General features: G+C 42.1%; 1 protein-coding gene across 4 annotated transcripts in view; it reads right to left on the bottom strand.

Annotated features, from left to right (window-relative positions):
- Positions 1-17,147, bottom strand: part of LOC110988519 (uncharacterized) — a 98,371-nt gene that overhangs the window by 24,091 nt on the left and 57,133 nt on the right. For all 4 annotated transcript variants that reach the window (XM_087148796.1, XM_087148795.1, XM_087148798.1 and 1 more), the window contains one exon: positions 12,102-12,192. In XM_087148796.1, coding sequence (XP_087004922.1) covers positions 12,102-12,192 — 91 coding nt within the window. The remainder of the gene's footprint in view (positions 1-12,101; positions 12,193-17,147) is intronic.

Genomic DNA, 17,147 nt, shown 5'->3' with positions numbered 1-17,147 from the left:
ACAAAAACCAACCTAATCAATGCCAACAGTAGCTGAACCACTCTGTGAAACTCTTAGTAGTGGTTCTTAAATTTCTCAACCTGTTCCAATCCCACTTTTGACACCATTTGTGGCGAGATTTCCCAAACCTTGTTTCTTAATCGGATGAGAGACTAACAAAGCAGCCTCAAGGCAAAGGGATGCAGGCCCGTTTGGGTGAAAATGTACCACCAAAGGAATTGATTGCTGAACCTGCTAAATAAGTCACCAACATGAATGTGACTGGCCTCCTAGTTTCGAAACATACAAGGCAATTCTGGTTTATTGTACAACAAAAACAAAGGCAGTAAAATGACGATGAATGTGGACTCAAGTGGGACCCTTTAATGACTTATTAAATTCGCTATACGGTTGACTAGCACAAGGGCAATGTTGACTACAACCCAATGTGTGGTTGACTAACTCTTGCACAAGGCTGACCACCTTACTGCATGTACTGTGTGGTTTACTACGATGCTACTGTACAACAGGCAGTGGAACCTATTTGAATGCATGTGTGGTTTACTTGAGTGCATGTGTGGTTTACAACAGCTGTGGGTGTCTCTAGTCAACCACATACATGTAGAATGTAACTGCAAGAAAGCTGGGTCGGTCCCAGTTCACCACTCTTCACCTGAGCAGTGAACACCAACGCCGCTCTTGACTCTTGTATACGCTCACCAACTTTTGGTTGATCTGTGGTTGATCTTTTGGCATCTGTGAAGCCTCTGCTTCACGTGCGAAATATCTCGTTCCACACACTAACTTATCCTAACTACATGTGTGGTTGACTAGGTCACCCATACGAAGAACAACCATTCTAGGTGTGGCTTTCTACCTCTATTCCACATACCAACGTGGAACGCAACAAAAATTAGCTTATTCCCCACACCAACGAAGAGCGCTACTAGGCCGAATATACACTTCCCGCTGGCAATAACCCAGTGGTGACACTCAGCCCTTCTAGAAAGCCTAACCATTAACATGACATCTCCCGCCAGCAACTATAGTGGTCTCCTAGTCAACCATACACACACACACACCATGTGCAGCTATCCCAAGTCAACCATACACAACTAGCCAATCACAATGCTGCATGCGCTGTCCATATGACTCTCCCCATGACATTACTCACTGGGGGACTCCCCTAAATTGACCAAACTTTTAAACTAAACCCAGTCGCACTTTCGCTACACTTTTATGCTCCCAAGCGCCTTTTTTTAACAGCACAGTTAATAGCACCCCCAGGCCCAAATGCCCAAGCACTTAGCATCAGTCTGATACCATCACCCTCTTTTTCTCTATTGAGAGAACTTCTACAACTTCTGTCAGTCAAACTCCATATGGGGAAAGAGGGTGTGAGGCTTAACAGACAAGCATCGTCCCCTCATGGACTCCCAAATCACCTTTGATTTAGGGGAGTCCACTTCTGGGACAGCCATACCTGTTAAACCGTACGTTTGCATAGATTAGCACTGTTTTTGGAGGAGGGTTTGGGTGAGGCTGCCATAATTAAAGTATATTTAGCAAGCATTATCTGGGCTTAACAGTCATGTCCCCTGGTGTCATTTAACCCATTTGAGGGTAGGCAAAAACTAGACATTGTTGATAGGAACTCATCCATTACTGTGTTTCAGCTGGCTGTGTGTCAGTGGCAGATAACCCGTCCTGACTGTTGGGATGAGATGTGAGGGATACTCATCTCATTCGACCACCTGACTGTAGTACATCTTTCAGATAGCACATGACGAATCTTAACAGCATTTTTCAAGAGGCCGACTGTACAATGTTTGGCAAAGGAGCACCTTTCAAAAATGCCTGTGGGATTGTCAGTGCTCGTGTCATGAGCATGAGCCATGTTTCTAGGCTGTGGAGGCCAATTTCGTAAGGAAAAATTGACTGTCCTTACTGTCCATTGGGAGAGTATACCAGTGAGGCTGGGTTGTTGTCATGAATAGTTGGGTAGTCTCGCCCCTTAGGGACATAGTTTGGGCTGTGTATCATCACTTGAGGGCCAGGACCAGGCACCAGAGCTTGTCATCGCTGATGGAAGAGATGGTCTTCATCTCTGGGATAAAGACATCAGATGGTTGGAAAGAAAAAAAATGACCTTTTGCCAGGAGCATTTCATGAGGGAGTAACTGTACTCCAAGTGGTTCCCATTGAATATTGCCCTGTTCTATAGCAAGAGCATGAAGCTCACTCCATCTCATGGCAGTGGCCGCTGCTACAAGAAGAACAGTTGTTAAGGCCAAATGTAACAGAGAAGTGTTGGCAAGAAGCTCAAATGGAGATTTTGTCAGGGTTAAGAGGACTGAGCCTACATGTAATGACCAAGAATGGACTAAGCATTGTGATTGTAGGCAAGTTATAAACATGCAACAGTGGAGATTTTTCAGAAGATTGCTGTTTGAAACCACTGACCCGTCAAAAAATCCTGTATGATTCACCGCTATCAGAACGACAGTCTCTTTTACTGTGGAAACCAACAGGCCTTGAGTGAACCTTTCCATGAGAAAATCACTTATCTGCCCTACAGTTGCTGTGGGTGGGTTGTTCCTGCACTAATTATAAATATGTTGTAGGTGGCTATCATGTGGCTGTTGCATTGAGGCTCTGGAGAGAGCATCTGCCATGAGGCTCAATTTGCCAGCAATGTGAAAAGCCGTCAATGGTATGTTGTTCATCACGCATCGTCTTAGGAGATCCAAGCACGTCTGCAAAGCTCAGGAGACTGTGCCTGTCTGGCAATTTATGTAGGAGAGTGTAGCGGACTACTTTGCATATTATGTTCACCTCATTTACATATTAGACGGGTGACCCTTGACTTTGTATCCTAAGGGATGCTGGGAGGACGGCGCATCCTGCAACATGGTGCTGAGCCAATCATTTGTATGTTTATTGTGTGTTCATGGTGTCAAGAAGAATAAAGCCTAATCCGGTAAGATCTTTCCACTCATGAGTTCCTGTGTAGACAGTTCATTAAAGTAACTCAGCCCGTTACAAGACAACAGTGGAGCGGTCCAACTTGACCGGCACTGTTCGACCTTTTATTATCTGATGAATATGAATCATTGCCTTCCTGACAGCTAACAGCTCGAGGATATTGATATGAAAAAGCCTCTTGGCTGTGTTCAAATTCCTGGAGATCGACTCTGTGCCGAGATGTGCTCTCCAGCCTTGACATTTCGTTTCCATGTTGAATAGCACCCTCTCTTGTCTACCTGAAGTGCACCTTCTTGTGATACCATGATTTGCTGTTTTCATGATGTTTTGCTGTTGCATTTATGTTTAAGGTTTCAAAAAAATCAGTCAATTTTTTGTTTTTTACTGAATCAAAACTGAATACAAGTTTATCCTAAAAGTCGTGAAGCTACCGCTCAGGATCGATCTCTGATGCATGCTGTGGCGAATCTCAGTGGCTTATGTATCAGCAGTGCCCTCTTTAGACTAATGTTAGTGCAATGCCATGATGCGTGTGCAGTTTTCTTCTGCACCTTATCATGCGAAGTAGCAAAACCAGTGCCCATTCAATACTGTTGGCAGATTAACCATACATGCCCTGTCCATTACTAGGAGACGACTTTGAACAAGAGTGGACCAACATAACCAGTTTCTCAGCTAGTTAAGTACAATTAAGTTGAATTAACTCTTCAACAGCTGGTGGCTTTCCCTTCTAATCCTTGGGGAAATAATGGCCACTTGTCACTTTCCAGCATAAACACATGACTGTTTTATCAAGTTCACAAACGGCAACTGCATAGTGTTCAGCAGGTATTGTGCCCAAAATATTGGGAGCCAGGGACAATGTTCGCTAAAGCTGAATGTTTGGTAAAGCTAGCAGTGTTCCACTGTTTTCCTTTGATGATTATTTTAGAATTACTTTCATAAGAAAATGGGGAGCTTTTTTTGCCTTACTCATGACTCCCATCATAAGTTAGTTGTGGATATGTTTCCTAGGTTGTATGTCATGTGTGCATGCATGCAGTGGCACCACAGTACTGCAGTGTGCGCTGTGGGTAATCTGTAACTTTTCGTGACCTCTGACCGGGTTGCTTGGAATCTTGGCATGCATCACGTATCAAAATTTACTAATTTTGAGTGGCCTGTCATGAGAGAGTGCAGAACCTTTTATTGTAGTATGCAGCTACAGTTCTCTGTATACATTTGACATTTTCACCAGATTACATGTATTTATATTGGGTACTTGTAATGTTGCATTACAGGTAGCACATGTAATCTTCAAGTCGGTATTTGTGAAGATGAGGTGCTGGGTGAGCTTCATGAGTCTACATTCTTACCCATTGAAATTAAATTTTATTATTTATATTTTTAGTGATAAATTGTATTGATAGTTACTCCTGTTAAATCCAATAAGCCCGTTTTTTATGAAGTAGAGCTCCAAGCCTGGGCAAGCGCCAAGAGAAGGACAGGAGCTCATCAGGAGTTCCATGTGTGCATCCTTTATGATGTCAATTGATTACCCATTCCCCACATGCAAGTACATGTACAACAGCAATTGCAGAGGTATGCAAAATACAACAAGTTACGAGTCATATACAGCAAGTAATGGCCAGCAAAAGTGTATGCGAACATTAATTTGTGAAGCTTGGGCAACTTTTTGGGTTGAATACAGTTTAACTCTGGCAAATTTCACAACGAAAGCTTCATGACAACAAAGTACATTACATTCGCATGAGGTATAATAATGTCTTGCAACTATGGGAAATCAGACTAAAGTACCGTAATAAATCTCAGAAAAAAAGCTATGGTTTATTGTCTATACTCATGCTGAAAAAATGCCCCTGCTGCTTATTCCAAAGATCCTAAAGCACCGCAAAGCAGCAGTGCTCTAAATCACTAAAAAATCCAGTACAGTAACTAAGTCTGTGGACGTCAGACCAGCAAAATAAAACTGTGTACTTTTTTGTGACAATTCTTTTATGTCATTTATTTCTTTCAGCATACAATGCAGAGTGACCACACAGCCCCTTTGCTCGTGCGCTTGGCCAGCCCGGGATTTTCCTGTTGTAGCACATGATCCTTCCTTTTAAATCCCTTGAGGGAGCACCATTTTGCATTTCAACACATTTGAGCATAGCAATAAGTCATAAGATGATAATATAACAGGTTTTGCCATTACCCAATGTATATATTAATAAACACTGTATGCTCAGTGCTTGTCCGAGAGCTTAGGAAAAAAAATCACAAGCTTACTCAGTAGGGACTCGAACCCACGACCTCCTGTTAGTGCAGACGTCTTAACCACTCTCGGACAAGCACTGAGCACACAGTGTTTATTAATTATTAAGGGCAAAACCTGTTATATAAAAAAATTTGTGTGTTTTTGTTTGTCTTTTTGTTCCCTTACCTATGTTTTTTACTCTTTTTAAAATTCGAGTAGATTTAGCAACACATAGCACATTTCCAGCACTGCCATATACATGTATGTCCATTGTGTCTATACACACGGGCTGTGATTGTACAGTCAACCGGTAAACGGTGCATGAGTAGTGCAATTGAGCAGGTGGCAGCAGCCAGGCTTTAGCTGCAGCATGCACAAAGCTTCCTTTAGTGTAGTCATATGGCCACCATAAAGAATCGACGGTTAGATTGCAAGCATGCGGGCTACAGTTGGGCTGTGATAGCAATCAGGCTTGCTTGAAAGCAGGGACCAGAGTAAGAGGCAGCGCGTAGGGTCCATAAAAAATGTGAACATCTCATAATTCGCAAACGTTGTCTCATGGTACTTTTTTTTTTCTTTGCGTAGTCTACATTGTAGAATGATTAAATACACACACATTTTATTCCATTGTGTTGAATGTTTTAAGGGTAGTACATAAATGTTGCCAAGTTTTTATCAAACAACATAAATTCTTGCTAAGCTCATTTTACAAGCATGGGGTATTGCATGTGCTTCTTTTTCAGTCTTTCAAAAACGTTTCTTCCATCATGCTTTTAAATCATGAGCATGTATAGAGTATAAAGAACAATTGCCGTGAACAACGAATGATACAATGTCTGAGAATATGCATGCCTACATGTAGCATGCCTTTTCCGAGACTCCCTTAGGCCTGTATATCTTTAATAGGATATAAAATGTGAGGTTTTCCAGTCCCAACCATCATCGCCAAACAGATTCATTATATTGACCTCTGGATGGCATCAAGTGTGACTGTTTCTTTGAGCTACTGTTAATTTCGGGCGTGATCCTACATGGGGCCTTGAACTAGCAGGTTTCTGAAAACTCATTCTGTCAGTCGCTTCCAAGCATTTGGCTTCTGCTTCCATTACATATTGAAATGTTGGCATTAAATAAATCTATTCCTATTAAGAGGAGAAGATACTCAAGTCGTGCCCTCGCCCCCTCAGATGGAAGGAAAATGGCATCAAGAACATTGGCTCTACAGACTGTTCCAGTGAGCATGGCAATCCAAACAAACCAGTCTACATGTATGCAAATTCAGAGGCAACATCCAAGCAATGAAAGGCCAGTTCTGTTGTCTCGGGAGAAAATGTGGAGTCTGCTTTACATAACAGGCTAAAAATGCAGACAACAGCTGTAGAAAACAGGACATTTGCAGCCCTGCCTGAGCTGCTGTGTCCACTTTCCCAAGAATACAGTATACATTTCTGTCACTGCTAAGTATGGGGACTTATTTAGGGAGTCGACCAGGACCGTATGTTTTTGAAAGATCAGCAATTGCACAGCTGGTAGGTTAGGCGTGTCGTCCACTGCTGGCCGTTATCTTTACAGGCAGAGACTGCTTGGCCGTTTGTGGCCGGTATGATCCTCGGCCTGTATTACTGCCTTTTCAGCCTGTACGGGCCAGTCTGGTCTGTCGGCATGTCAAAGTCACTGAATTGAGACTTTACTTCCCAGGCCCTCCACAGATGAATAATGAGGATTTAAGCGAATCAGTGTGAATTGAGTTAACAAGCTAAATTTCTTGCTTGGAGTGGTATATACAGTTTGTACCTTGAATGAAAGTTGAAGGAATAGGTCGAAGTGCATGTACAGGTCACATAATACTTTAAACTCATGACTCCCCTGGTTCACTGTCTTGATCCGTCAATTTTATGAAAGATTCAGAAGGATCTTACGAGAAAACTGTCTAAAGTTTAGGCAACATTACTGTGATTTGCTTAACTTGGTTTTTTTCTGCTTTGTAAAGGACAGCCATTATTTGCAAATCTGCATCACCACAGTCTCAAACGTGAGAAAGAAATCGACATATGGCATTTGTTTGTTTTAATCTGTTGTAAATGGCAAAATGGTACCAGCTTGTACGCACTTACATTGCCCGCTAACTGCAGGCTTGCTGCAGCGCTGTGAGGTGTTCGCGCGCAATACATGGTTGCAAGTGCACTCGACATGCTGTGTCTTGTAGTTCCACCATTGCTATGATGGCTTGTTTTCCGTATTCCTCTCCCGTTTACAAAACAAATACAAGAAACACAAGATGACTGGAAGAGTAGATGTTCCACGAGAAACCACTCATGTGTAATAATGGGCCAAAAGTAACGATTGGAAAATGGCTTCTAACAAAGGACAAATGCAATAAAGTGGAAAAGTTACTATTGCTCAGAATGTGCTGTCCTGTTTTTGAGTCCATAGGGTAATTTAACTTGAGTAACGTGCTCTGAACAGGATGAACAACCTCAAGAAAAGGGATTTTTGGCCCATAAAATTTGGAAATCAACATGAAAGGTCTTCCAGTATATGGTGGAGAGTTGTGTCACGATATATTGCATCAAAATTGGTAACATTTCATGCTTCCATACTTATTTTAGGTTCAAAAGGTAAAATTCACCATTATGCTCTGCACCGTAGGCTGAACAACCCCAAAAAGTGATTTTGGCCCACAAGACTTGGAAATCTACATGAAGACATGAAGGGTCTTTCGTTTTCCAGTGTATTTGACTGTGTGGTGTTTTCTTTTTGACCATGAGTTGAAATAACATTTGGATTTTCAACAGCTTGTTCATCAGCAGTTGATTCCTACTAGAAAGCAGCAATACAAAGAATCAGTTGTTCCTTAACCCCTTCTGTCCGGGATTCTTTTGACCGTGACTGCTGGGCTGCGGTATGCCCAGAATACAAAGCTCTGTCCAGCAGCAGGCCCCATTGAAACAGCAGCTGCATGGTGAATAGACTGTATGTATGGTACACACTAATCCTCACACAAAGCCACGGCTGTCGACGGTTCCCGGTGCAAAGGGGTTTAGCACAGGTTCGGCCGGTAGCCCGGCTGGTAGAAGGGGATTAAAAGCTACTGGCCAGGAAGGGGCTGGCCTGTAGAGACGTCATGCCTTAAACACCCTGACCATTTCCTTCATTAACAGGTGTAACCTACAGTCATAGGCAGAAAGGATTGACTCGTCCTAGGAGAAGCAGCCATGGGGAGTCAGGGCATCACACCTTCTCTGAGGTGTTCACACTCAGCGACTTGACCTCGGTGACAGCCCGGTGAAGCCAGGTGATGGCCCACAGCTGAATGGGGGTGCGATTGATAGTCAGAATCTGATAATACATGTAACTCATCTGAAGGGTTAACTAGCATAAATGTATGTTCGCCCTGCTCAGATGGTTAACTGTCCTTTACTGGGTTGGCTGGATTGTCATAAGAAGGTTTTCGAGATCAGGGACGCTATTGTGGCTGATAATTTCTAAAAAGCTTGTAAAAACACATTTATGCTGTTGGACTAAGATCTATGGCGACATGGCCGACTGGAACCCTATGAATAGCCAGAAGACTCTTAAGAAGATGAACTGGAACTTGAATAACAGCTCTGTGTTTTTTGTGATGACAGTGTGTACGCTTAGCCACCGTATTCTTCCAGGTGTGGTGAGTACTGGATGACCCAGTTTTCATCCAGGTCTGATCTGTCTCCTGGGAATTGCATGGGTTTTCTGTTTGGTCCCGAGGAATGCAAGACTACCTGGTTTTCACCCAGGCAGGGCCAGTACAATGGGAATTATCTGGGTTTTCTCGGTTGGGACTGGAATTCCCCAAACACTGGGGTTGGGGGGGGCAGAGGGTGTCTGATCACCTCCAGAATAGCTCCTTTTGGAAAAAGTATTAAAGGGACACTTAAGGCGCAGAAGGTGCACCTCTGAACCCAGCGTGGTCTGAATTCTTTCCTCTTGGTTTACTGGGAGTAGAGGCTGGAGGCCTGGGAGGCCTGGCCCTACTCCCTCCACTTCAAACACCATGCTTATTCTTGCTTGACTTTACCATGTTAAACTTAAAACGAAAGGTCTGAGGTGGGACTTAGTCTGGTATGAGCTGAAGGCTCTGGTACTGAGGCTGCTGGATTGTGGGCATAGGGATATAGGGGCATGCCATTGCCAGGGTAGGGGGTTTGGGACATGGGGATATAGGAGATCCCCTAGCCCAGGTAAGGCTGAGTTGGTGTTGCTGCGGTGGCTGGACTTGTTCTTGGTAATAGACTGGAACTTCTTGCTTAGGCAGGGATGGGTCTCCTCAAAGCCATGGGTGCTGGAAGACTGGGTAAGACATTGAATCTTGAGAAATCAGCTGCAAGTACATTGGTCCTGAGGTGCTGATGGGTAGTACATGTAGTTGTCTGCTTGTCCACTTGGGCGAGTAAAAATCTAGAAGTGGATATGTGGTTGCGGAGCAGTCCAAGGCTACCTTTCTTCAGGATCTCTTTAAAAGCTGAAGTCTTGAACGGGGTCTCAGAGAATAAGGCCTGGTGGAATGGTGCTCGAATCTCTGCATCTTTTCAAGAAGCTTAGGCTGTTGATGTGCCTTGAGTACTTGATGGAATGATGCTCACTCAGCCTAATGCAGGAGGTGGTAGGCTCCCCATAGAGCAAAGGGGGTAAGATTTGAAAGTTTGCATGGTGAAGATAAGAACAGGAACGGTGTTTGCAGTGACACCACGTAATCAATCTCTTTGTGAGCCGGTGGTGGTTCTGATAAAACAGGTGGGGGAAGGGAGGCCTCGACACTTCGAACAGCTTGCTCTGTTCGTCTTCAGAGGAATGCAGGAATCAGGCTGGAGAAGGGTTTATATACACTGACCAAGGATTCTGTGCAGAGGATTAGCTTGTAGAGGCGTGTTGTACTGGATGCAAAGCTTGTGTGTCAAGGCGTGAAGAAGTAGTAGGTGTTAACTTGAGTGTCTCAGTATGGTGGAGGCCAGCAAAAGAAAAAGCAGTGATCAATTTGACATGCCAGTTACCGTCAATGATTACAGTTTTTCAATGAATGGATGTGATCATGTGCAATGAATGGATGTGATCATGTGCAATGAATGGATGTGATCATGTGCAATGAATGGATGTGATCATGTGCAATGAATGGACGTGATCATGTGCAATGAATGGATGCGATCATGTGCAATGAATGGATGTGATCATGTGCAATGAATGGATGTGATCATGTGCAATGAATGGATGTGACCATGTGCAATGAATGGATGTGACCATGTGGACCAGAGTGTTTCCTACTGTGGACAGTTAAAACTGTGAAATGATGGAAGAGAATCTTCCTGTTGCTACTAGAGATCTGCCTGTTGAATGTGTATATTTTTACAAACTGACATGTGGTGTCAACTCCAGGAAGATAAGCTTCTGCAAGTTTTCAGCACAGCCTCATTTCTACATGTAACTTGACAGAAAAGGTTGTTGCTCTAATGCCTGGTGAGGGAACAATGGGTAGGATGACCACGTATTGGTAACCTAATTAAATGCCTTCAGGGAAATGTTAACCTCATCAACTATGTGGAAGCAGACCGAAGTTGTATTGTATGTAGAACCCCAGCTAAACATTAACAGAGGAAATGTTGTGTGCACAGAGTGTAGTGACATGCCCCCATCTTCATCCACAGGAGTGTTTCAAAGCCATTCAAAGTATTCACACAATAACATTCATAAATTTGCCGGATGATGTGCAGAAAATACCTCCAGTTCACTTCCACCTTATATGTACATGTCTATTTAATTTATTTATAGGGAGGTTTTGAACCCCCCAAAAAATTGCCCTGTTGTGATAGTGCTTTGAATTAAATCTGGTTTGGTAAGCATAGAGCATCTTGTTTTTTGACCTTACAGATGAATTCTAAAAAGATTTTCATTGCAAACGTCTAAGCACAAATTTGTTTATTTCATTTGTCGAAGTACTAATTTGTACATTTCATATGTTTTGAACGTAAGAGTAGGCCTACATTTGAAATTGGGTTCAATGATTTTTCTAGGGTGACCATCTTTATGTTAGGCCATGGGAAAGATTTTTTGCCCAACGGTGAACAAGTGTCACCTAGTATTTAGTATCAGTGGTATGTTATGTACATGTATTTTAAGAAATGTAATATTTTTCATATTGGACATACTATATTAAATTACACATGTAAACAATTCTGTTGTATTCATTATCATATTTGTCACACTGTCAGCTGTAATTCAATACCTAACATGGCCTCAGAGATCCCAGGATGAGGGATTTCCAGCCATTTTAATTACTGAGTGTGACAAACCCCTCTCAATGTAAAAAAAAAGTCATAGCCTGTACTGTAATTATAAAATCAAGCATGCACAGACATAAACCCGTACTTGCACAATTGTAACTTTGCTTCTGAGCAACTCTGTACTGAGGGTGATTGTAAACATTATTCCAGCTAGGACCATTTTAGTGCCGGGTCAATTTTTAGAATACGAAGCGTAGCGAGTGTAGTGAGCTGAGCTCTCACAAGCCATAGCTGGGTTTTTAGGGGAATCCAGGCAGGGATTTCTCCCTACATCATCGTGAAGGCACGTTTACAATAATGCTTTCACAATCAGTGGCTGATTTGATACTAAGAAAATGAGAAATATGTTTCTTATGTCTTTCTTTACTTGTTTAAAATTGCAAAATAGAGCAAATCTCCGACTTTGTAAGCTTGAATATGATCAAATTGGTACATTTTCAGCAATATTTCAGTTAATTTTTGAAAATCTGTGTTGGGCGGCACAACCAATTTGAACCCAAGAGCCTGGTGGAATACAGTACCAGGTGGTGCCGCACGGTGCCGCCCACCGCGGCTGATTGTAATAAAAGAAAAAGGTTTCATCTTACCTGGTTTATCTGCACACAGCAATGTAATGTTCATATTACGAGCATAATCTGAAGCATACCACACTTTAAGTTCTGCATGGGGTGCGACAGGCTGCAAAAAACAAAACCACAAACACACAAAAATTTCTAAATACGTGTATGTAAGCAAACTGTGTGTAAACGTGAATTTTCTTAATGAAAAAGGAAACATTTATTATAGTATTTGTAACCATAATAACTTCTTGATGAAAATATACTTTGCCCTTGCCCTTCTGCCCCCAAACTTATACCCCCTTGTGTGTGTTTTAAACACCACTTGTCTGCTAAAAATCTATTCAGTTCAGGCCAGCTTCTGTCGTTCCCGACAATGCCTTGGAGATCATCTTTATTCATCAACGGTAGAGAGTCGAGTGCAACGTCTTTTGAGTTTGTTGAGATATCTAGTGTCAACAGCTTGACCGCAATGAATTGCTGTCACAATTTTGAGGTAGAGTTGTGCACTTTTGTGGGTTCAAGTTGAAGTCTGTCAGGTCATGCTTTACAACATTCTTCAGCTGTGTAGAAGAGTATGAAGAAGTCTTTCTTCAGCCATCTGATGCACATGACCAGCCCAGCAAAGTTTGAACAGTTTTATGCGAGAAGACAGTAGTCCGGTGTTGGTAATCCTGAACAATCCCTCATTTGTCATTCCGTCCTCACCGGTGATACCTATGATGGACTCAAGAAATGTATATAATGTGGAAAAAACTCGGTCTAAATTCCTGAAGCCTGTACATGTATGTTGGCCAGCATTTAGAACCATATAGGAGTGAACTGAGTATGCTGGTTTCATATACGCAAACCTTGGTTTTTACAGGTGTTTGTTCATCTACACCCTCCCAGTGAAGCGACTGAAGGTTGAAGCAGCAAGACTGAGTTGTCTATTCAGCTCAGGTTCTAAGGACACATTGCTGTCAACAGTAGAGCCGAGATATGTAAACTGTTTCACATTTTCTAGATAGGTGTCATCGGTTGGATACACATGTAGGTGTCATCGATTGGAAGAACTACAGTCTTCTTTTAGCTAATATTGTGATTGAAGTCTTTACAAGCGTGAGAGAAGCATAAGCTGGGCAGCAGTCTGTGCACGTAAGGCATTGTCATCTGTGTACAGTAGTTCCCTTATCGCAACCTCGTTTACTCTCATCTTTGCTTTGTAGGAGGCCAGAGAAAAGAAGTTTCCATCATCTCTAGTTAGCACAGAGACTCAAACAGATTAAAGCATGCCGGAAGACATACAAAAAATAGATTCTGAACAGTGTCGGAGCCAATACACAACCTTGTTTCTCTCCACAAATGATGGGGAACCTGTGCGATATATCAACATCATATTGCACTTTACTGTACATGTCGGTGTGGAAAGCATCAATTAGTAAGAGAAGGGTATCAGGACAGCCAGCTTTCTTTACCACCATTAAAAGCAATTTTCAATCAACCAGATTGAACGCCTTAAATCAATGAAACCACGTACATTGGTTGTTGATGTTCATCAAATTTTTCCTGGAGCTAAGTAACACAGAAGACCACATCTGCTGTTGATCTACCAGGGCGAAGTTGGCTACTGCCAAGATCAAGAACTCAAGTCTACTGACTGTCAGGTCTTCTATACCCAAAGTCAACCACCCTCGTAACAAGGCAGCAGTGACCCTACCATACATAGGAAACGCATCCCACAAGATCCAACGCATCCTTCACCAAGCCAACATCAAAAGTATTTCACACTGCAGCCAAGAAACTTCAAGCCACCCTGCAGACGCACAAGGACAAGCAAGACCATCAGATGAAAGCTGGTGTCTACAGGATCCCATGCGAATGTGGGAAGGTGTATATAGGCGAGACTTGTTGGGATTTGCCAACCAGACTTAAAGAACACATCACCCATGGACGCAGAGTTGACTACAATAAATCAGCAATTGCCAAACACTCACACATCAAGGATCACGTCATCAACTGGCAAGTAGCTCAACTCATCATTTCGGTCAACAGATGGTACCCAAGATGCATCAGGGATGCAATCAAGATCTACAAGCACGACACAGTCCCCAAGACATTGGGTTTCACATCAGCAGCATCGGGCACTCCATATTACCCTCTCAGACCAATGAGTCATCTATACCCATGGTTCCTAGTTCCTCCTCCCACTACACCCAATGCCTCACTGCCACGCATCACTGAGCACTCTCAGTAGTCTTTCAGTCCAGCGGATCCACCATCAAGCAAGCCGTTCTACACCAGTGCACCTTCAGCATCCTCTTCAGCGCTGAAATACCAGCATCATCAGAGCCAGGCAACCAGTCACCCTCCTAAAGATGAACAGAGCATACTGTATGGTACATTGGGTGTCCACCATCCGTTCTTCTCAGACCACACATTCATAAAAGAGATATTTTTCTTGTATCTGGTGCAACCACAAGCCTTAAACTTAATTTAACTTCAGCCGCAGCAAGCTGAACTTCTCATCCAATACCTGAATCGCCTTTGTTGTGTGGCACTTTGTTTGACAAATTTCAACCACTAACTAGGTCACAGGTAGAACAACTTGTGAAGTACACAAAGAAATCATGTGATCTGGATCCAATGCCTACTAAGCTGGTGAGCGATTGCCTTGATGTCTTGCTTCCGGTTATTACCCGGATTATTAACTCTTCCTTAGAATCCGGTGTATTGTCCATCCTTTGTTGAAGAGAGATAACCGCGATCAGATTTTAAAAAAATTATCGACAGATTAGTAATCTACAATTCATTTATAAATAGTGACCTGCCTTAGCATAATGAAGACAGATCCTAATTAATGACTTTTTGAGAATAAAAACAAGAATAAAGAGAAACTAGAGGTTTGACGGTTGTTAAAACAACTGCAGGCTGTTTCAGCATTTTTGAGAAAGCATTTTCAAAAATATACATGTAACTGTGAAAATATCAGAAGGAAAAGTAAACATTGACTTTCCATTACATAATTCAATCAGATTGACAAGAGTGCCGAACACTGGCTCTTGAAAAACATCGACATGTACAAAACCTTGGGTGAAAAAATAAATATTCAAAAATCCATTAAAAAATAGTTGATGACTTCATCATGACATCAAAAATTAAGAAACACCTTTTTCAAGGTCTTGGTTGGCTGTAACTTTGACGATGATCAAAACCTCAAAGTTACCCAAATTGCCGCTTGAAAATGTGTACAATGTCAATGGGCTGAAACAGATATTGAAAAATCAATAATAAATTAGATAATGACATTATCATCATCATTCTGCACATGACCGTGAAGAGGGTCGTAGTGACCTCCAGACAACCCTGTCAAGAGCAAGGGACCAGCACTCTTTTGGAGACAGCTGCACAGAGTCAGCAACCTGCTTAAGCCAAGTGAGACTGGGACGGCCGAAGGGCCTTCTCCAGGTGGCAGGTCTCTGACCAAAATGGAATTGGATAGCTGTGTTGAGGGCAAGACGAACAGGAGCTGGGGCTTGGAGGCGCCTGACACGACCAAACAAAGTGTGTCGCCTCCCTGCAACCTCCGAAATGATATTACCAAGCCCAGTGCACTCAGAGATGATGGCATTTGAAACGAAGTCATACCATTGGACGCCTAGTATGCGATGCTGGCACTGCATACATGGAAAGCCTGGAGATGCTGTTGGTCTCATTTTCTCAGAGTCCAGGTATCACGTCATCAAATAAAAAAAATGGTTGTATTAGGGTCTGTTTGGCTATAGCCTTGAGAGTGATCAAACATTGCAAAATTACCAAAATGGTGGTTTGAAAACGCGTACAAAGTCTATGGGCTGAAAACACCTACGCGAAGCAGCTGCTCCTTTAAGATGATGTCACGTGATTCATGTTTAAACTGAAAATATTTTATGAAATATTACTTGATATTTTTACTCTTGGGTATATTTTAAATCAAATGAAATAGCGTCAAATATATACGATTTGTCTTTCGTTCTCACAGTAGTCTTTAGCCAAAGTTAATGACTACTCACTCACAATTTTTCAGTGATAAACATGTACAAAACCTATGGAAAAAATGCAGCTTTAATCTCATTTGACGTGACCCCTGATGATGTCATTTTGACGATTTTTCACTAGGAGCCTCTCTTCATGATGGACTTCAAATATACATTGAAAGAAATAAGTCAGATTGACCAGAATGCCAAAGACAGGCTGTTGAAAACGTATACAAAACCTTTGGGGGAAGATTAATTATCCAAAAATCAATATAAAAATAGGTGTTGACGTCATCATAACGATTTTGAGTCGTTGAACAGATAATTGCATTAGTGATTATGATCTGTGACAATTTTGTTCTTGGACCCTCTGCAGCAGCTGGACTGAGAGTGTACACCTAAATATATAGTCAGTCATATCGACAAAAGTGCCAAAGACTGGCCGTTGAAAAACATAGACAAAACCTGTGGGGAAAATAAAATATTAAACAATGAAGAAACAACTAGAGCTCATCTGTCTGTTTGACAACGGAACAGAGGGCTTTTTTGCGTTCTTTTGTACATTTGAACAACTAAGTCATCGTCACATCATGTCATTTTTCATATGTAACACCTCTCTTTCAAGTTATTTGCAAACTTTCAGCAGATAAAACATGTACTTCAGGAGATATAGGGCCTTAAAGAGTGCACCTTTAATGTCACGTGACTTGTCTCCTGATGACTTCATTATTACATGAGGTCAATATACCTCTAAAGCACTCCCTCTTCAAGATATCTGCAAGATTTGAACCAGATAAGACATGTACATGTACTTCAGGAGATATTGGGCCTTAAACACACGTGTTGACTGGGTAAAGGTGGTCATGTACGTCAATTTTCAGGCAATTTAGACAAACTTCACCACAGACATCTATTCAAAATGCATATTTAACCTGTCGCTAGAGGGCACTCGACAATTAGGTGACGTCATTAGTGAATGATTTGAGGAATACTATACCCCAACAGACGAACACCTTGAAAACAACTTGATACCTATTACCACTTTTAAACAATAAAACCACATCCAGTTTCGATCGGAAGG

Source organism: Acanthaster planci, linkage group LG18 (genome assembly GCF_054643075.1).
Source record: "Acanthaster planci isolate LZ-2023a linkage group LG18, COTS_SCS, whole genome shotgun sequence".
NCBI classification, from domain to species: Eukaryota; Metazoa; Echinodermata; class Asteroidea; order Valvatida; family Acanthasteridae; genus Acanthaster; species Acanthaster planci.
The sequence above is the reverse complement of the archived record's forward strand: the minus strand, read 5'-3'. Positions and strand labels throughout refer to the sequence as shown.